Source organism: Nyctibius grandis, chromosome 1 (assembly GCF_013368605.1).
Source record: "Nyctibius grandis isolate bNycGra1 chromosome 1, bNycGra1.pri, whole genome shotgun sequence".
Lineage (NCBI taxonomy): Eukaryota > Metazoa > Chordata > Aves > Nyctibiiformes > Nyctibiidae > Nyctibius > Nyctibius grandis.
Genome location: NC_090658.1, coordinates 22,342,071 through 22,363,564, shown reverse-complemented (window position 1 = coordinate 22,363,564; position 21,494 = coordinate 22,342,071). Strand labels below are relative to the sequence as shown.

General features: G+C 40.4%; 1 protein-coding gene across 1 annotated transcript in view; it reads left to right on the top strand.

Annotated features, from left to right (window-relative positions):
- The window catches only part of TGFB2 (transforming growth factor beta 2), a 66,666-nt gene extending 49,819 nt beyond the window's left edge, over positions 1–16,847 (top strand). Inside the window, exons 3-7 of the mRNA XM_068399788.1 lie at positions 7,744–7,876; positions 7,995–8,105; positions 10,498–10,672; positions 11,247–11,400; positions 13,313–16,847. Coding sequence (XP_068255889.1) covers positions 7,744–7,876; positions 7,995–8,105; positions 10,498–10,672; positions 11,247–11,400; positions 13,313–13,471 — 732 coding nt within the window. The 3' untranslated portion in view covers positions 13,472–16,847. The remainder of the gene's footprint in view (positions 1–7,743; positions 7,877–7,994; positions 8,106–10,497; positions 10,673–11,246; positions 11,401–13,312) is intronic.
- Positions 16,848–21,494: the final 4,647 nt, after the last annotated feature.

Genomic DNA, 21,494 nt, shown 5'->3' with positions numbered 1-21,494 from the left:
ACCCACTCTGTTTTTGTTGACTTTGGCTCCTCGTTGTTGATATTTTAATAAAACATAATGTGCCTCTGGCAAGTTAAAGCTAAATGCTAGATAAGTTTACAGGATTTTTTTGTTTTGCTTCATTTTATATAAAATCTTTCTTTGGAGCTATCTTAAAATCTCCTAAACGGCAGGAAATTGCACTCAATATTTCAGAATCTTCCAGGCAAAGGACCCCAGACCCTCTGTTCTTGTTTATTGCTTATACAATGCAGAGTCTTCCTGCCTGCTTAAGCATAAATCAGACTGAATGGCCTCAGGGCTGTATCCCCAACTTAAACTGCACATGTATCTTCAGTGGCGGGAGGAAGGCCCTTCTTGGGGAACAAATGGAGAGGAAATCCCTTCTCAGGATCCGTTCTCTTCCCGGAGCTCATCCCCTTACCACAGGGCAATGCAATGAGTCAGTCACAGTGATTCCATGACATACTTGACTTCCCCTCCCTTTTTTGACCTGCTTTAGCCGCTCATCTCTTTACCCCCATCGCACTTCACCTTCTTTTACCTTTAAGCGAGTAGCAGCTAACACTGTGAGAGAATCCTACTGCAGCTGTAGCCCATCCAGATACAAAAGGGGTTGGGTTATGTGTGCAATATGTTCTTTTTATTTGCAAGTTTGCATGAAGAACGTGTCTGGCAAGTTCTAAGCAGATGGATCAGAGCGCTATGGGTTTTTTTAAAACTTTGGCAAGTACTCCATACCTTTGTATTTTGGCAGGAACTCTACATCTCATAATACTAGTCTCTAAAGATACTGCCCTCAGTTTTAGCCTGATTCGGAGACCTTTGCAAGTAATGGAAAGACTTCCATTGATAAGCAGGGGGGCTGTAAAGCCCTTTTAACTCCATAGCACTAAAGGCAGAGTCTGGATTACTCTTTTGCAGAAGAGGTTACAAGAAGATCTTGAAAATTCACACTGAGAATTTTTGAAAAAATACAGAGTCTTTTGCACTAGTGGTGATAAGAAGAAGCTAAGATTTTGATAGCCAGTAGATTCCCAGTTATCTGGCAAAAGGTACTATAGGGAGGCTTTGCACTTCACAACATATGTTTCCACATATAATGAGTAAGAAACTGGAGAGGTTTGCAACAGAATTGAGGGTTTGCTTATCCTTGTGTCCAAGATAGGATCAAAGACCTAGAACTCAACCAGGGAGTGAGAAAGGATTGAGAATTAGCATGGTCATTTTTTAACTTTAAGCTTCAGAAAGGGCTGAATGAGTCCCTGAGAGCTGTCTGAGGAGACCTTTGAAATCTGGAACCAGGCAGCGAGTGAATCTTTCAGTAGGGTGAATAGTACGTAAGAATTTGGAAACCACAAGTGGCGGCATATGCAGACCTTGGGAATCTGGTTATTCCACTGCAGAGGGTTAGGCTGGAGTCCCCTGCAGGTTTCTTGTAGTTCAGAGGAGGTTATCCTAAGCAGCAGTTTTCAACCATGATGTTGTGCGTAGCTGAATTTTGCTCTGCTCTGATGTTAACCAGCATTAGCACATCATTTACCACTGAATCTCATTGTTTGGGCTTATTTACTTTGAGCTTACAAGTACATGTCAGGTTATTTCCATTATTTTAAAAGGCCCTTGAAGTTCCAATGGAAACCATGGATAATGACTGATAAGTAAGAGAAAGATTAGTGAGCCTGCCAAGATGTTGTAATACACAAGAACATCACAGGAGTCTGAAATGACAGAGAAGGGAAGGAAGGAAGTTATCAGGGAGCCAACAGCATCTGGAGGGAGGAGATCAGACAGTCCAGAATGAATGGAGAGGAAAAAAGATTAATAGCAGGTTTTTACAAGATAATGCCATATTTACTGCTGTTCAGTGATTGCAGAACCCATGTTGGCTGACAGCAGTGACCATCGCAAGTTCCAGGGCAATGCAGCAGACAGGATAGATATTTTTAAGAGGCCACATGATCTTATTATTATGTTTTGAAAGTTCCTCAACTTGTTTTAAGAAACTGTAAGTCGCCAAAAATATTTCCTAGCAGTTGGTGACTGTAATTCTCAAACCCAGCTATAAAATGCCCTTGTTGTTTCTAAAGCTTAGCCTTTGATGTGTGCCTAGGCTTTTCTTGGCTGCAGCAGACGTATGTCATTGATGCATCAGCCTGTGTATCATCACTGCTGAACCACACTGAGTTTTTTGTTTGTTTGTTTGCTTTCTGGGGAGGTGATGAATTTATTAGCCAAAACTATTCCACTGTAAATTATACTTAATTGTAATTTTCCTATTCTTCTGCATCTGATTGTGGTAACTATAGGAGGCTAGAAGAAGTTATTGGCTAGACCATCAAATCTGAAATAAACTAAGCAGGTTGCTACTCTGGAGCTCTAGTTAGTTGAAAGAATGAGTCTGTCTTTCTGTCAGTTTTTTTCCTTTTATGTGTGTAATGAGTCATGAAGACGGGCTGTTCTGGTGTCTGCTCTCAGTGGTTATTGTCTAGAATACATACACTAATGTGTTCATTCAGTTATCCTCTGCTTTTAGCAAAATAATTAAGTTTCTATTAACCCAAGTCTTGGGTTTTGGAGGTTTTTTGGTTTTGTTTTTGCACCAGTATAATTACACTGATGCTGAATGCTGCTGCTCTGCTTATATCAGCCTCTGATATGCCCCATTTTTTTAAAGAAGCCATGTTTCTGCTAATTATGCAAACCTTTGTTTGTTATAATGAATTATATAGTGTTCTCAGTGTACTTTGCAGTTTATAAAATACAGACTAAGACAATCCTTGTCTTTATTTTTATACTCAGAACTGTGTGATAGTTACTTGCGAGTATAAACATGTGTGCATATAAATAAACAGTTTAATCCTCCAGTATTTAGTGAAGGTTTCAGCTACTTGATACTTAATTTTTTTAAAAAATATATCAGTTAGTGCTCTCCAGTTGATCTGAAAAATAAGCATAGCAGGTAGCAGAAATAGTTTAGAGATCAATATTTTCTGGAAACTCGCTTGTCATTCTTCTGAAACCAGTTCATGACAAAACTAAAGCTTTTCACTGCTGAATGCCCTCGTCATGGTGATTTGGGATACGCTTCCAAGATAGCATCATGGTCTGGCCTTCTCTAATGGACAAGGAGGAGCACAGACATATCCCTGCCAGCAGAGCAGAGGATCTCCCCCTCAAGACTGAACAGAATGCCTTTGCAGAACCAATGAAGAGCAGATTTCAACGGGATTTAAAAAATACTAGAAATCTGTCAGGCCTGATGAGGATGGCATGTGAGTGCTGTCATCACTGAGATCCCTGAGTGGGCTTCCTAAACATGTGTAGCTGTAGGAGCAAGAGCAATGCTTTGTTTGGATCTGTCTGGCTGTTTCATGAGCCCTTTCCTGCAATTAACTACATTATTCGTATATTCACATGTTTGTTTTGCCTTGATCTGCTGGCAGTAGCTGCAGGTATGTGGTATCTAGAAATCCTTCATGGATATTTGTAAGATAATTTTTTCCCCAGATGGTTTTAAGAAGGGTCAGAATAGAAAAAAAAATTTTTGAGGGGAAGGTTAGCAGTGCCCATAGAAAAAGATACCTAGAAGTCAGGGCTTAAGTGGACGAGAGACTTTGTCAAGAAGAGATTAACAAGCATTTAACAAGCATTTTGGCTAACTATTTACTTTCCTGTGGCAGGGAGGAATCCCATACAAATAGAGGGTAGGACAAAAACAAGTTGTTCTTAGCCTTTAGAGCATTGCTACTGAATGAAAATTATTCTGCATACTGGGCTAGAAGTCTGCTGGGTAACCTTTTGGTAACATTTGTACCTGTTCAGTTTATCCCCACATAATGTGATAATATGCATATGTTCCCTGCGTAATTCCTTATTAGAAAAGGCAGCGTTGTGTTATCGCTCTGTTGAAAGTGAGACCAAATAAACAAACCTGGAAGAACATCGCCATGTTTAGAAGCTGCAGAGATTTTACATAACCTCAGTTTTGAGTTTGTTGATTTTGAGCTTTCACTCATGCGTGTGTGAAGGTGTGCATGTCTGCACCTACACGCGTGCAGTTGTTGTGCATTGTCAGCTACTTGTGCATGCAGGTGTTTAAATGTGTTGCTTGTAAGTGAGTGGGTGAGGTTGTGTGCGTGGAAACTCTGTCTCCTACTCATGCAAATGATTGAATCTGTCATCTCTACATGCAGGTGGTGATGCACAGTACTCCCCCCACCCTGAAAGCCCTAGCCATCCATGTCATGACCCATAGACATACCAAACTCTTTCTGCCTCTTTAAGAGAGAGTGTCTGGACAAAGTGCCAGAAGGAAATGAGAAAGGATTAAAGGGGAAGTTTACCTCAGTCTTCCTTCTCTCCTGTGTTTTTTTTTTCCCCTTGTTTTCTGTGAATATTTTTAGTGCACTGAAAACTCTCTTGCTCAAAGGCCTTCTACTTTTTAGGCCTGCATTTAGCTCCTGCAGATACAGGTTGTGCAGTAACATTTCTGATAACAGTGTTTGATGTGGTTGCTATGGGCTAAGCATGAAAGTAAGGGAGTGTTTATAGGCAAGGCAAGACAATGTTTATAGGTAAAGGTAATATCTCTTCTAAGAACAATCTATAGTTGGAAGAAGTAGACAAGCTTTCAAGCACAAAAGCTGCAAGGCACGGAAAAGGCTTTTCTTTTTTTTCCAACTAAACTAGTTGATCTGGTACAAAGAAAGCATAGGAAATACTGAAACAAAAGTTTTTCAATGGGAATATAGGCTTGAGGGTGTATTTGAAGAAAATGGTGTGTTGCTGATGGGAAAGGTAAAACCAGAAATGTAGTGCAAAATACAAAAAAGCAAAACAAAGGGGGAAAATGGCAGAGAAAACCAAAAATGCTTATCTTGTATAATAATTTCTGGAAGACTCATTTGAAGAACATACTGTAGCTGTAAAAATTTCTGATAAGTTCCTACAAAGAGGCCACTTTGTTTACCACTATGTGGAGTGTAATTGCTTCAGTGTACATGGAAACACAGAATGCAGTGTAGGAAAAGAAGTAAAAAATCCTTCATCAGGTTATTTTGTGGGAGGAAGTACTCTGAGGATCCAGCCTAGGATTTTATCATCCATTAGCTTTCCACACTTGCAATGATGTGACAGAAAAAGAAAGAAAAGATGGAAATGGTGAGGCTAGAAGATTATTCTTGCTTACAAGCAGTCAGGTTGTTGAGATCATACATCACCCTAACACTATAAAGATACTTAGTCAGCCCAGGAGAAGGAGGTTGAAGCAGACGTGCTAATTTCACTTAAGTGTGGCACTCATCACACTTAAAAGCCTTTTGCTTAAGAACCACTAGTGCCTGTTTAACCCATAATGTCAGTTGTGGAAATCATGCCATACTTAGTTTGTGACTTTTTAGCTCATTCATCATAATTTTCTTCCTGAACATGCAGCATAAACAACATGGCAAGAAGCCTTACTTTCAGGTGTCATAGATACGATAGGATGGATAATATCTAGGTCTTCTAATTTACAGTGTCTATCTTGTCCCACAGTGTCCTACAGTTTTGAAACCTGCAAACACTTTTCTTGACACTCAGTTCATTGTTCAGGATGGGTGTTCTTTGTACCATTGGATACGTGCAGTGATGATTTCTTGCACTTTTACAAATGCCTTTCATGCCAGGTACACACTGCCAGCCCTCTTTTGATAGCAATGGGATTGGGATAAAGGCATTTTCTTTTGGATACCAAGGCACAGCTGAGTCTTCAGAACATATCTAAGACCAATTATAGTTAACATCGGGAGATTGCTTTTGGCACATTACTTACTTTTAGATCCTTACATCACTGCCAAAACTGAGGTATTCAGTTTCTGGAGTCTTTGGAAAGATATGGCTGTGCAGAAAGGAAGATAAATGAGCCAAGTTCTTGTGTCCCATTTGCCTCACACACCCCCCCACCCCAACACATCTTTGCAGAATGACAGCTGCATTACATCCTCAGAAACACTTGAGTTGACCTGATAAAGACCAAAGGGAGGGCAAAGTTATATTTGTACTTCTCTGGGACTTTCCCAGCATTGATTACTGATTCTCTCATCCCTCTGGCACTTCTGAGCAGTGGTAGTCCCCTTGCTGCTGCCAGACTCTCTGTAAACAGTTGTTCAAACACTTCGTTTGAACATTGCCTCATAAAAAGGAGTCCCAATGTTCAATGTTTGAGTGCCCTCAGTTTCTGCTGGAGAACTCAGCATCGCCTACTAGGGGCACATGGTAATTTTCTGGACTTGGCCCAACATCTTCTCATGTCTTTTTGCTAAATGTGTTGATCATAAAGAAGGCAAAGAGTGTGTCATGCTGCTGTTCTCATAAGACAAATGTTATTGTGGGAGCTACACTGTTGGCCTTTGAGAGGTCCAGCACTCCCTTGAAATGAATAGGGAGACTCTACATGTTGGATAGAATCTGGCCTTTTCAAGCCTGCTTTTCTGTTTAATTATGAAAAGCCTAATTTTATCATGATGACATAATTTCACACCTCTTTTGAAATATTTTTCTTTACATGTATTATGCAGTTTCACCATTGTTTTATTCCAGCAGTGTTTGCTAGATGTCAGGTTGGTCTGGGCTGAGAAAATAGGAGGAAACAATGAGACATTGTCAATTACTCATTTGGAGATGGACTTGGATGGTTAAAGAGAGGAAGAACCCAAAACAATATACAAAGTCACACAGCTGGCATGCCAAAAAGTTATAAAGTGATGTTATCGTGTGGTATCTTGATTGGAGTTGACTTAACGTTGCATGGCATTCCAGCTTCCTGCATCTCAAAACTATCAACTATAGTAATAACCGGGAAACTAGAAACCTGTTAGCAGCCAAAAGTCCAGTTGTTTTCATCCTAGAGTTAGGGTAAATAATAGCAGGCTGTGCTTGTGTGTGCGAAAGCACTTGCTGAATTGTTTAGATAGGAGGAAGACTGTGGGCAGCTGAAATTCTAGGCATGCAGTGCTGTGTCTTGAAAGAGAGGTGCGGGGCTTTTTTTTGTGCAGGTATTTTTTTATTGCATGCTCAGTAGCAACCTTTGCTGAAACTTCTGACACAAACAGCTGGTGTCAAAGTTTGGATGGAAGTTTGCCTGTTGCACAAATCCATGTGTGGCCATGATTCACACCAGGCTGTCTCTGCATGCCCCCAGGTTACCTGTATGGACAATACCTTTTTTCTGTTTAACGTATGACCAGTACCTGAAGTCAGAGGGAAGACTGGAAGCATTAATAAGGCAATACCATACAGATTAATTATGGGTGAGCAATATAATATCTTCAGTGTACAAACTGCATTGTACAGGCTTTCCTTTAGCATCTGATATTATGCTCTAACCAGTGTAAGTATTACTGAAGAAGGTAAAATAGCCTCTTTTGATGTTCCAGTTACTAGGATGTCTTGACCACTTGTGTTGCAGGACAAGTTTTCAGGGCAGTCTTTCTGTGTGATTTCTTTTAGGGAGGAATATGTGATGGCATGTTTTGCTTGAGAGTGTAAGCTGATTTCATTAGCATTTTTTTATATCATTACCTTCCTCTCCTCGCACACTCTAAGAAAATTATTTCTGCAAACATGCCTGAATGTACATCTGCTGCATAGAGAATTGAGCGGTAATAGTTTCTTCTGCTATTCTGTAACGCTGGTGGTCCATTTTAATAAAACCCAGATAAATGTTAACCTGTAGGCAATCATATTTGTTGTTTCTCGCAGGTTCTAAAATCTAAAGAGTTATCATCACCAGGACAGCGCTACATCGACAGCAAAGTAGTTAAAACAAGAGCTGAAGGAGAATGGTTGTCTTTTGATGTCACTGAGGCTGTACATGAGTGGCTGCATCACAGAGGTGACAACAAGTGCTCTTTGCCTTCACTCCTGCCCCAACTGGTCCTCCATTAACTCAGCAGTATTTCAGGGTCATTCCATGTGTAAAAAACAACTCCACTTACTTTTATGTTTTGCAGACAGGAACCTTGGATTTAAGATAAGCTTACATTGTCCGTGCTGCACCTTTGTGCCTTCCAATAATTATATCATCCCAAATAAAAGTGAGGAGCTTGAAGCAAGATTTGCAGGTAACAAAAGAAAAAGACTTTTTAAAATGTTGTGGTACTTACTAATTGAGGAGGGAAACAAAGAGCTGTTACTGCGTCTCTAAAATGGCATTCAGCTGATTGAAAACTTGCTCATCTGAGAATCTTGATTCTCAGCTAGTAGGAAATGGTATTGAAGGCAGAAAGGTAAAACTATATCAGCTGAACTATGCTAAAACCAGATGGCATGAATAAGCCATCTCATTCCATGCATGCAGCTTTGATGTCCTTAAGTGTCTGTGTTACAGTTTGCATCATGCACACCAGATATACGTACAATTTTGAATGTAGGGAAGACTGTTGCACAGTTGACCATCCGTTGTTCAATAGTCATGAGAAAACTTGCTGAATGTTTTCAGAATAAACCCTTTGATTGCTGTCCATCCTAGCACTGTAACAGTTCAGGCTTAGTAGAGAAGGCTACAGCTGGAAAGTCGAATTAGGATGGTGTTGACTCTCCTCTAAGCTGCTTGCAGTAGATATGTGTGTGAGCATCGTGCATTTTATAAGTGTTAAACAATACTTGTGGCAAATTTCCAAAGTATAGGTAAGGCAACAGTTGGCTACTTTGCTTACAGAAGCACCTTCCTTTGTCCTCACCGAGTATAGAGGGACCCAGTCTTTGTAAGTAGCTGCACACGTACTTCCAGCTCTTCAGGCACACTAAATAGCTCCAGCTACTCTTTTTTTTTTCTCTTTTTATGGTCATATCAGTAATATTTTAAATTACTCTGAGCAATGGCATCAGTCGCTTTGGGAAGAGCTGAACAATAGGTGCCAGACTTGGATAAATGTCCTACAGCGTTTTACTGACAGTGCGTTGTGGGTTGAAGAAACAGAAACATTGTGCCTGTCTACGTGCTCCTACTTGCAGCAGTGGAAGTCTGGTTCTCAGATGTAGTCAACAGGACTACATTAGTTAACACTGATTATCTCTATATATCTACATATCTCTATACATATATGTACATGTATTCTGTCGGCACATAGAATTTATTGTAACATATTTGTATATTAGTTCCAGAAAGTATTTTTTATGCTGACAGGTTGGTAAAAACTTAAGATTGGTTTGAGTGGTCATTAAAAAATAAAAAACAGTGTGTAGTTAGGGTTATGGATATATGTGCTTCTTATGGACTGCAGACAAGGTGATACAGAGTAACTATATCAAGGTCACATAAGCTGCCTTGTGTTTTTAAGCCATTCAAGTTTGAGTTTCAAAAAGGGAAATGTTATTTAATTGACTGTGCTATAGTTATCATCCACCAGTACATACAAAACTATGGCTATATTAGAACCAACACAAATTCTGTTTATATGGTTCTGACTTATTAATGTATACCATGATTTGGTTCATTTGTTTTCCAAGGATTTGGCTCTATTCCTTGTAAAGTATTAAGTTTTTCTAACCATTGTTTCACTGCATTGGAATTTTTTCTTGTAAGTAAATATATGTACTGTGCATATGATTAAAGCCATTGTGTGTATTTAAAAAATTGTTAGTATGATATTTGGTCACTGTAATTGCAAATGTTACAAAAAGAAAAGTCTATCTTTTTCACTTTAGATAGTGTTATCTGGCTCAGCAGGTTAATTTTCAAAAGGGTCTTAGCAACAGGGATAACATGGGCTGTTTGGACTCCTAGTAAAGGCTAATACCTTGAGTCTTTTGCCTGTGCCACTGCCATGATAAGAAGCTAGTAAGGCAGTTAGCGTTTCAAGACAAAATACAAAATGTGAGGTCATTGATTGCCACTTTGAGAAGAAGTATTTTGATCGATGTCCTTGCCATGCCCATACAAAAGAAGGGGCTAGAATAACTGACTTTCTGGGAAGAATTAGAAGATTTAAATAAACTGGCAATGGGAGACAGAGAATTTACAAGCATTAGAAAGAGGTAAATGTGATAGAGAAAACTAATGGGATGGAAGTAAGCAGTGGGAAATGCAGGTGAAGTATCCAGAGCAGCTTTAATGGTGCTACAAGGTTTTAAAAGGTACATAGCTGTTAAAAGATGGGAATACTGCACAAAGTGAAGTGGCAGAAGCATCACTTCGTGGGGCATTTGAAACTAAGCAAAGCAGATGCAGTGGCTGAAGTAATCTTTTCTGTTACTCCTTTCAACAGTTCTGGTAAATGTACTGAAGTGCCATTAAATGGCTGTGAATGTGGGAGGGCTGATACAATAGATAACATGGGAACTGTGAATACCTTAGGGATCTTGGGCTGAAATTTGCTCCCACTTCCCCAGTATACTTGCTCAGCTGACACCATCATTGCCCAGTTTCTGAGAGAATTTTTTTAAAGAGATGGTTTATTTAATTTGTGAAGAAAAAGCAACACAATGTTTATCACCAAAATGTATTTTTTGAAGGTATTGATGACTACACATATTCCAGTGGTGATGTGAAAGCTTTAAAGTCCAATAGGAAAAAATACAGTGGGAAGACCCCACATCTTCTGCTAATGTTATTACCCTCCTACAGACTTGAGTCGCAACAGCCCAGTCGGCGGAAGAAGCGTGCTCTAGATGCAGCCTATTGTTTTAGGTAACTATGCATCTATATTCAGTATACTTATGTAGTAGTACCAGCCTGTGAGGTGTAATGCAGTTGCTTATCATGTTTCTTTATGGTTGGCATTTATACAGAACATGGACCCTTATTTGCAGACCCATGAGGTCTGTGTGCAGTAGGTATCTGCCCAGTGGTCTCCAATCATGCAGAGAGAGTGTCAGATGAGGAAAGCTGTGGCCTTAGAAAGCAGAGGCTGAGTTCCATCTGGGATGATTCCCAGACCCATCGGCCCCATAATTACAGCCAAATTATCACCTCCACTGTGCTCACCTACTCAGAGACGCCACTCAGTAGGACTTGGAGAAAAATACTTACTAGTCCTCCAGGGAAACCATTAGCTTTGTCTGTATAAGCAAGTCCTGCCATGTGTAAGCATCTGATTTCAGTTACAGTATAATCTACTATTGATGTTATTTGGTTGCGAATTTTTGGGACTCGGACTTACCTGCCTGTAAAGCATCATTCGGGGAGCAAGCAACTAGATTATTTTTATTCCCTGTGTTGTCTTTGTTATGACCAATGTGTTTGTCTGTATTTTATTTCCCAGGAACGTGCAGGATAATTGCTGTCTGCGTTCACTTTATATTGACTTTAAGAGGGATCTGGGCTGGAAATGGATTCATGAACCTAAAGGGTATCATGCTAATTTCTGTGCAGGAGCCTGCCCGTATTTATGGAGCTCAGATACTCAGCACAGCAGAGTAAGTAATGATTCTGCTAATTTTCAGCTTGTATTTTATAACTGCAGGGTGAAATATTTTTCCAGGACTGACATCATCACCAATGCCCAAAGCTTGTACTTATTATCTCAATAACTGAGGATGATGAAATGTGGCCCTATAGAGGGACTCGCACATGGCCTCAAGCTAGTGTTGAAACAGTAGGAATGTATTGGTCCAGAGATTTTTTTTTTTTTTTTAACATGTTCGTCCATATGACATATGGATGGATGGATCGAATGCTTTTTGTTAGTGTGAGCATGGTGTAGCGTTGGGAGGCTGCCTGGAAAGGGACCTTTCTTTATAGAGCATGAGTGGAAGATGTCACAATGAGTTCGGTCAGCAAAGGCACTGAGGGAGGCACTATCAGAGTAATAAAAGTACTGAGTCGTACCACCTGATTATCACCTACTTTTGTGATGTGCCATTTTTAATTTTTTATTGTTATTGATGTGCTACCATGCTGAATTTCATGAAAATGTACTGATAGATGTGCTGCTTCTACTTCAAAAGATGTATTCATTCTTGTACTTTGAAAATTTATATGCAAAGGAGGAACTTTGTGTTGGGATGCCAAAGAACCAATAGTCGTCTGAGATGGGACTTTTTATTTTAGGGATTAGATGTGGTATTTTAGCCAACTGCCTTAGGATGCGTAGTATTGTGCTGTGAAGTGCTTATTTCTCTCAACTGTTAATAAGGATGTCTAGACAGTACATACAAGAGGCAGACATTTGCATCACAGTTGTCATAAAGTAAGAATTTCACCCTCAGGTCCATACTAAGAATGATGTCTCCCCTTTTTCAAGCCTCCCTTAAAATACCAAATCAACATCAGCCCGCAGGGAGAACTCTTCATGTCCAAGGGGCAGCTTGCTTTGCCTTTGGTCTATAAAGCCATGATAGCATGTTCTTCCTGAACTTACAGACCCAGGTGTAGATCTCCTTCATAGCTGTCACTGGCTGTGGCATTGTACTATCAGCAATGTCAGTAGGCAGAGGTATAAATAAGGTAAGTATGTTTCCGTGCGGGTGTGGAGTAGTAGTGTACACAGTTTGGAGCAGCACTTGTTTTTAAAGGAAAGAGGAAGAATAACTGTCATGGTCACAAATATGTGGTTTGGATAGTTGCCCAAGGAGTCAGAAGTTCCTTAATAAAGTAGTTAGTGTTGCTGTCCTGAACAGATCTTCTGTTTCTCTAAGTTGCAAATGTTGTGTTGAAGTTCTAGGAAAAGGTCACTTGGTGTTTGGCTAACACATTAATGGCATCCTCAGAAATACCTATGCATCATCAGCGGGTAACGCTACATACTTCCCTTGCAGAGAACCACGCATATGAATCCAACGTGACATAAAGCACCAGCGCTGCTAACTTCACCACAGCTGATTCTCAACGGGAGTAGCTGCAGCTTGAGTCCTGGTGCTTGCAGGGTGGCATTAAGGGACTTAGTAAAATGTAGCCAGAGAGCAAAAGCAGAGGAGTGCTTGTGCACTGAAGAGCTCTCTTCTCCCTTTGGTACATTTGTAAAACCAAAATCCTGTAACAGCAAATGACAATCTGAAGACACGTATAAAAACCTTTGTTTCTTCTTTCCATATCAATACAGTGTGCCTGTTGATTTAAAGGGCTACACTTTCAAGGCAGGCTCCAGGCACACACCTGTTTTGAGATTTAAGACACTATGGATAAAACCTTAGGAAACTCAGGCAGATTGTGGCACCAGATTGAATTGGAGAAGCATAAAAAATATTAAAGTCCAGGAATCTTTGTACTGCTTTCAGTGGGCTTTGTCTCAGGCACTGTGGGAGGAAGCGATGCAGAAAGGAATTTGCTCTGCAGTGGCAGGAAGGCAGAGGTAGCTGACTTGATCTCTTTTTTCCTTTCTCCTTCTAGGTACTCAGCTTGTATAACACCATAAATCCAGAAGCTTCTGCGTCTCCGTGCTGTGTGTCCCAGGATTTGGAACCCCTCACCATCCTCTACTACATTGGCAAAACACCCAAAATCGAACAGCTGTCCAACATGATCGTAAAGTCTTGCAAGTGCAGCTAAAGGATATTCCTGAAACAGCATGACGTGTGTGTATTAAAAAAAATAACCAAGGAAAAAAAGAAAGAGAGAGCGAGAAGGAAAGAAAGAAAACAGAAAACCCAGGTTCATCAGTGTTTAAAAAAAAAAAAAAGAAGGAAAAAAAAAGTGGTACTAGTTGAACTGTTCGAAAGTTTGTTTTGTTTTTTTTTTTTAAACTGGCATCTGAAGCAAAACCTTGAAGGCCTTTATCCTACATTTCACCTAAACATAGTGTGTGATAGACAAGAAGCAAAGTTAAAGAAAAAAAAACCTTTTAAAAAATAAACACTGGAAGAAATTTGTTAGTGTTACTATGTGAAAGGAAAAAAACAGGAAAATCCCATGAAGTGGAGTTGCTGTATCTGTCCCGTGCCTTACTTGATCTCTCTGTATTGTTACGCAATAGGCATCCTACCCATTCCTCTTAGTTGTAGCGTTAACAGTGCATTATTTATTTGTGTGTAAAAACTATCAAATGAACACTTCCGTATCGCCATTGGAAAAAAGAAAACCAGCCAATGTGGACAAAGTGGAGACCAAATAAGCTGCCAGAAATACATATAAAGCCTAAAGGAATACAAGCTCAAAAGAATCACAGGAGTAATGGTTAGTTTAGTTCAATTAAAATAGAAATCAGTTATTACATTATTGAGAAACTGCCTTTAAAATACCTTCTTTTTCATGCCAGCTGCCTAGAGAGGCTTCTTGTAAGACCTCAAACCCTTGTTTTAAATACTGAATAATTTACTAATAAAGGACACTCTGTTTCAGTCTCAAAGACAAGTCTATAAGATTTTTTTTTTTACTGTAAATGATTTAAAATGTCAGTTTAGTAAACCAGTGAAATATTTAACATGTACTGGTCTAATCTTCAGACCTTAATATGTTGCTGTATAGCTATGCTATGGGATTTTTTTTGTTCTTTTGGTATATGTAACCATACCTAGAGTATTACAATAGGTGGGTAGTAAAAGCCAGCTTAATTGGAAACATATCTGTAGATCTCTATTTGTAAACTATTAAAAAATTAAGTACTTTATGTGTAATGTGTAAATTTTCACCATATTTTTGTACTCTGTAATACTGTCAGCTCTCATGAGTTTGAATTTGAATTTGGGGCTCTTTTTGATCACTCAGAATCATGTGTTTCCCTCTAGCTGGCCAGTATGAGTAGAGTCCCTATATTTTGACTTGCACTACAAATACATGTTTTATAATAATTGCTATACATGTGCTTTGTATATTGTTCATCATTATGACATAAGCTACCTGACTCCATTTGTTTTTCTGTTTTATAAAAAGGTTGGATTAAAATGATATCTCCCCCCCCCCCCCTCCCCTGGTCATCCCCCTTTGTAACACTTGAATCGCGATGCGGTTCGGATTCCTAGAGCTTTTTATTTCCTTTCAGCTATAGACATTCAAACAAATGGGCAGGGAGCGAGGTGTTGCAAGAAGAGATGTCCCAGCCTGGCTGAGGCGAGGCAAACCCTTGCAGAGAATGACATTCACCACTGTGCAGAAGGCTGGTAGGAAGCGTCTGCCACAGCGATGCCCCAAATGGGGCATGAGTGGGATCAGTTTGCAGTCAGAGGCCATGCGTTGGCCTCGCATGCAGCGGGGACTTGCCCCCGCGGTTAGTCTGTGGGACCGATCCTGTTCCTGCTGCAGGTAACAGAGGTTTGCCTTTAACTTCTGCAGCAGCGCGGCAGGCCCCTTTAGGCTATCAGGGTGTGTGTGTAAGGATTAGCAGGATCAGACGCTTGATTTTTGTGAGTTTGCCAATTTTTTTTCAATTGAGTTCACATTAAAGTTTCTTTTAAAAAAAGAAAAAGGAGCATGGGGTTCCTAGGATTTTGTTGTTGTTACAAATGTTTAAATACTATAGAGGGAGTTAAAAAAAATCCACGTCATACTCCTTATTTAAAAAAAGACCCAACCTCGATAGCAAAAAAAAAAATTCACGAAGAAGGCGCATTCAGTTCATTTCATGCGATGAATGGTTTTGCACAGCAAAGCTGGAAAACTGCGTTAGAAACGTACTACTTGGATGAGAAGGACGTTTTCTGTCATTGACCCCGAGCGGTGTCGGGAGGACGCTCCTGAGCTTGATGTTGTCAGCTCCAGTTTTAAGAAGTGCAATTTCTTTGGCTTCAGCAGAACACTGATGCAAAACTGAAGTACCGCAGCGGCTTGCACACGCAGCTCCTCGGGACTTGGGTAGAGCCTGTGCTTATTGCCTAGATGGAAACATAGCCCCACAGATGATCTAATCCCACCCGTTGACTCAGTGCAGAGGAGGTATGTTAGACTTCTGATTTATTTAGTGAGTTGAGATGAACAAGTGAAAAATCTGTCCTGCTAACATTTGCTTGAGCCAGACTTACTCCAGTGAGAAGATGCACTGAACTCAGTGAAACTCCTCAGGGTAGTAAATACTCTGGATTTTGTTGTATACGGCAGCAAAATTAGTTTTATCAGGTTCAGTATGAGAACTGTATTTTTGTTGGACAGGAAAGGAGACAAGGATGAACACTATTTAAAGAATTTAAAAGCATTTTTGCAATTCTCTACCATGGGAATGCAGCTCAAAACCAGTTTTGGAGCTTTGAAAAAGTGGAATAGGAGATAGCATAGTTGTCCAACTATACTCACTATGTGCTGGACGCAGCTGAAAATTTCGGTTTGGGTTTGGAGTTTTTCTCTAAATTTAAGTATAAAACCTTGTTTCTGTAAGTCATTACCCCAAGATTGAATACTTTTTTTATTTTTCTTTTTTTTTTTCCTCAAAATGCACTGATAGTATTTGAAATACTCTATTATAAAGCTCCTACAATTTTTTTTGTTTGTTTTTGTTTATTAGGCATGTATTTCCCTTTAATTACCAAGGATGTTAGGCCTGATCCTACAATGTGCAGAACTCATGGGTGAAATTCCCCTCTACAGAGTTGGGGTAATGTGAGTCCTAAGCACTGCTCAGGTCTGATGTAAATCCCCCTCGAATGATGTTTAGATGGGTCTGCAACAGCTCAAGGACTTTGTGCCAGAGGTAATTGCCACTGTCTGAGCAAAGTCCCTGAGAACTGGTGGGAAATGTTCAGCACCTTGAGAGATCAGACCCAAGGGGCTGACTGGGACTGAGGGGGAATCCTGGCACTTAGCTGGGTGGGGTAGGACAGCATTTTTTATGTGTTTAGCATCAATACAACTGTATGGTTGGCATGGTTTAAAGGAGGAAAAAAAAAAGGAACTTAAAGGACAGCTGTGTTGTACTTTGGTGATCGATTACTCTGTATTTTAACACATTGTATGTCTGTTTTTGTGGTGCTCTAGTGGTAAATAAATTATTTCAATTATATGCTGGTGTTGCTTTCATATGGCAGTGTTCTTCTGGCATAGGCAATTCCTCAGCTCTGGCTCAGCTTAATCCCCACAAAGCCTGATTAGGTGTGTGCTTTTAGTGTGTGCGACCTTGACATGGTCCGTCAGAGGCTGAGGTGAAGAACAACCACCCAGGGTGAGCGTGGATCACGTCTGCTCTGAGGATTGCTTTCCCCTCAGCCCCTGCACTATATGTCTTTGTCTGTAGACAAGAAGTGACTTCTGATTGACTGCTCTGAGCAGCAGCACTGTCCCATGTGTGCACAGGACAGGTGCTGCCCTGGGCAGGAGCGGTGTTACCCCACAGCCCCACTGTGCCTTATCCCTCACCAGAACCAGGTCCTGGCGGTCCTGTTACTGCAGGCCCAGTTTTGGTGGCTTTGGTAGACGATCTTAAAGTAGTTTCTTCCTCATTTCTGTAGTGCTGTGGGAGGTGAGAAGGTGATGTGTTTCGTCATGCCCATACAATAAATGGTCCCACACCATTGCGTTCTTCAGTAGAGCTCAGTAAAACTGTTGGTTTTTTACGTCGTACAAAATGGTCTACCATGGGATGAGATGGGGTATTGGAGGAGAGGCAACAGACACAAGTTGGAACATGGCAAATTCTGGCTTTGTGCAAGGAAAATATTTCTACAGTGGAGGTGGCCAAGCCCTGGAACCGGTTGCCTAGAGAGGACATGACATCTCCATCCTTGGAGATGCTCAAAATCAGCTGAGTGAGGCTCTGGGCAGCCTGCACCCACTGCAACTGCTCTGAGCAGGAGGTTGGGCTGGAGACCCCACAGACCCCTACCCACCCCCATGAATATACGAACAGTTGTGGTCCAACCCAACTACTATTTCTGTCACTGTCTAAAAGAGCACAAGAAACACTGGTGCTCAACCGCCTCAGTTATTTCAGTTTGCCAGCAGCAGCCACATAGCCACATGGGAGTGGGGTTTTGACAGAAAACATGATTCCCTAGTTTGTTGTAAGTTTGTGCATGCACTCTGCAATATGTGATTGCATTATCTAAGCAAATAAGAATTAAGGAGCCCAGTACTGCAGCTTTTCTTTATAAAACCTGCAGCTCGAGTCACTTAAATAAATAAAACTGATGGGAGGACGGGCTGCAGGATTGAATCATTGCTTTTAAAGTTGATAAAATCATGTATGAAAATGCTTCCAGACCAGGGACTGATGACAAGAGGTGAACATCTGGTCTTCCTGGTGCCCTCTCTGATATCTGAGGGATGCATAGCATTTCTTGGCATGAATGAAAGAATATATTTATGCTAGATTGCTTAGTGTTGTTGTGATGAATTAGAACAAATGGACCTGTGGTCTGTGAATATGTGTTTAAGAATGCAACTTGGGATGAGCATTAAAAACAATCTTAGGGGCCATTTCACCACAGTTACACTCGAGCCTTACAGTGATCTGCCTTAATTGATTTCAGTGAGTTTATACTAGCATAGAACTGTGGTCCTGCAAAAATTGCCAGATACTAATTTGCATTCTAACTATTTTTAGTTACCCAGCTATGTCCTTTGACATGAACGTAATCTGCCAGCCCCATTCTTATCCAAGGTAGCCCTCATGCAGTGAGGTGAGAATACTTTGCAATTCTGTCTGCTGTATTTCTGCAATCAGTGAAGAGCGGGAGGGTTTGAGGAGGAATGTTGATTGGAGATTTTAGATAGGAAAGTGGTTGTAGTGTCTGTAACTAAAGAGGAACAAAGTGGAGGGAACACAGTGTGCTGATGAGAGATTTTATGGCGTGGGGCTGAAATGATGGAAGCTCTCCCACAATAATGAGATTTATGCAGAATATTTTGATGCTGGGTTGTCTTTTCCTTTCACTAACACAGCCTCTCCAGACTGTATCAGTGAAGCCCTTGCTGCTCTGCTTGAATCAAACTGTGGTTAATAAATGTGGAATATTCAATATAGGAAGAAACCCAAACCATGTACATGTCTTGAAAACCATTTTTTAGGCCAAAAACTGCCTCTTAGATCAGACAGAACAGATTCTATGAGGAGCCATGAGTTCTGGAAGAAAATAAACCAAGAGGTTATGTAATTATATGTGGTTATAAAGTAGATGTGAAGTAATGTAGTTGGCTTGTCAGTGGGTATGGGTGTAACAGTAATTTCTTCATCTGTATAAAAATAAAATTAAATGGAACAGAAAGCTGATGAGAACTTCCAATCAAATTTGATATGCTCATTTAATGAAGTAACCTGCTGGAATCTAATACAGAACCCCTGGAGTACAAACCTTAAAACATACGGTGGTCCAAGAAACAAATATTGCCTTTGATTGGGGTGTTTTAGTGCCAAACCAAGGTGATGGCAGAAATGGAGGAATGGTCAGTGGTCACTGATCTCTGGGTCTCGGCACTGTTTGCACATACTGTAGGCAGGTCCCAATTAAAAATACCCAGGCAACTCATACCAAAAACATTTGCCACAAGAAAGGGAACAAAGAAAATACAAATGGCAAATGCGAGCCGAATCTCTTTCTGTTCAGTGAAGTACACCATGAGGCTCAGAAAGGAGTTCTTAGTACTATTTCATCCAGCTAATTAGAGATGGATCAAACCAGAATGTTAACATGTGAATCCACATTTTACCAAAGTTGAAATCAAGTGTTTGTGGCTCCGATGTACTGTTCAAGCCTGAACCACTTTTACAAACTTCAGTTAGATCAAATCCCTGCAACTGGTTTATAACCAAACTTTAATCACCAAACTCACTGCTGGGGTGTGTAAGGCTTTTAGCTTAAGATGCCAGAAGTTCTTGCACTTGAATAGCTCTGAACATGCCAGATGCAAGTCTCACAGAATAGTCTTGCATTATTCCCAAGCACAAAGATGTATAAATCTAATTGTTATTCATAGTAATGGCAATCAGAGACAGTCAAAGTGTCCCTGCACATCAAGGTGGTTCCCAGAGAACTGGTAGTGGGACACCACACCTTAGGTCACCTCACTCTTCAGTGATTAAAAGACCGGTATTATGGGACTATGTGATGAGTTTTTTGCCATCTGATGGAACTCATGTGAAACGAATTGATGGCTTCATTCCAGTTCCTAGTGTAAACTTGTTGGCAGTCTCCAAGGGTATGCAGACTAATTTCATCTATCAAAAGCAGAAAATATCTTTAGCTGGAAAAAACGGGGTTTTTTCCTTTGGAAAAATGTAAATACAAAGGACAAAATATGCAGCAGTTCATGGGCAAGTTATGCATTCCTCTGCAGTGTGTAACCTGTTCTCAAAGAGGTGGTCTGGATCAATTTGTGGACATTTGGGAGGGAAAACTGGATTTAGAGATATTCTGAAATATATTGTTTCCTCTGCTTCTGCTATGAAACACTCAATTACAAAAAAGTCAAAAGACTGTAAATAAGAATATGAGCTGACTCCATTTTTTTCACATTGATATCCAGCTATGATGGATAACACAGGAGGTGAGTCACTGCAGATCTTGAGTGTCAAATACAGCCAACTGATGTACGCAAAATCGGCTCACAGAAAGTGGAGCAGGAAAGATGAACACAACAGAAGGTTTATGTCAGCATAAAGTATAGGCCCTACATAAAGCCACAGGAAAACTGGACTGCTTTTTGTTGTACTTTTTGCTTTGGACTTGGCTGTGCTTCCGTAGCACAAAGAGTGTTCCCATTTCTCATCCTTTGTCTTGGAATAGGGGTGTCTTCAGGGAGGTGGGAATTTACCTAGGAATAACTGAAAGTCAACGATACATTTTGAGATCATTATCAGTCAGGAGGCATAATTTGAATGAACTATTAATAAGACCTTAATTAACTTCCTGTAGCTAAGCACCCCTAACTGCTCTCCTGGCCTCTATATCTTATTTTAGTATTAAAAGTTCTCCACTGCTTTGTGGTAACAGATGGTGACTATCAGGCAGTTGAAATCTCAGCGAGTATCCCAAGGACTGAGGAAGAGATCTCAAGCATTAAATCCCTGGGTTTCTCTAGTGCCAGGTCCCTTAAAGCAGTGCTGTAACACAACAGGTACTCTGCAGGCTGGGCACAAGCCAAGACCTCAAACACACTCTCAACAGTGGGCTATCCATGTAAATAATGCAAAAATATTGTGTCTTGATTTCCACAAGACCCTCATGGACTCATTCAAACAACACTCTATCTCACTGGTCAGACCTCCCCCACGTTGTAAGCAGTGTAGGAGGAATCAGTGACTCTCACTCATGCCAGGGGAAATCTCTCCTCAGAGGCTGATGAATATGTATATGCAAAAATATGTGTCACAGGTTGCAGATATTAAAACCCTATCTGCACACCTGCAAGCAAGAATGCACATAGCAAGAAAGGAAAGAATCAATTCATGCTTGATCCATTTCTGTGGATGCATAGATTAAAGTGGTGCATATAAATTTAAAGACCTATTTAAAATTTGCATTGGACTGCAATGTTTATATAAGTTTTTTTCTGTATTTGTAAGCCTCTCCCTCTATTTGCTAAGTATCTTCGCACTTTCTGGACAGCTTCACTAGTTATATTCTTCGCAGTCTTAATGTATGGTCCCCGGGAGGAAAAAAGGAAATTTCAGAGACTGTTTCACTCCTGGGTTACTCCAGCCATAGCAGGTTGT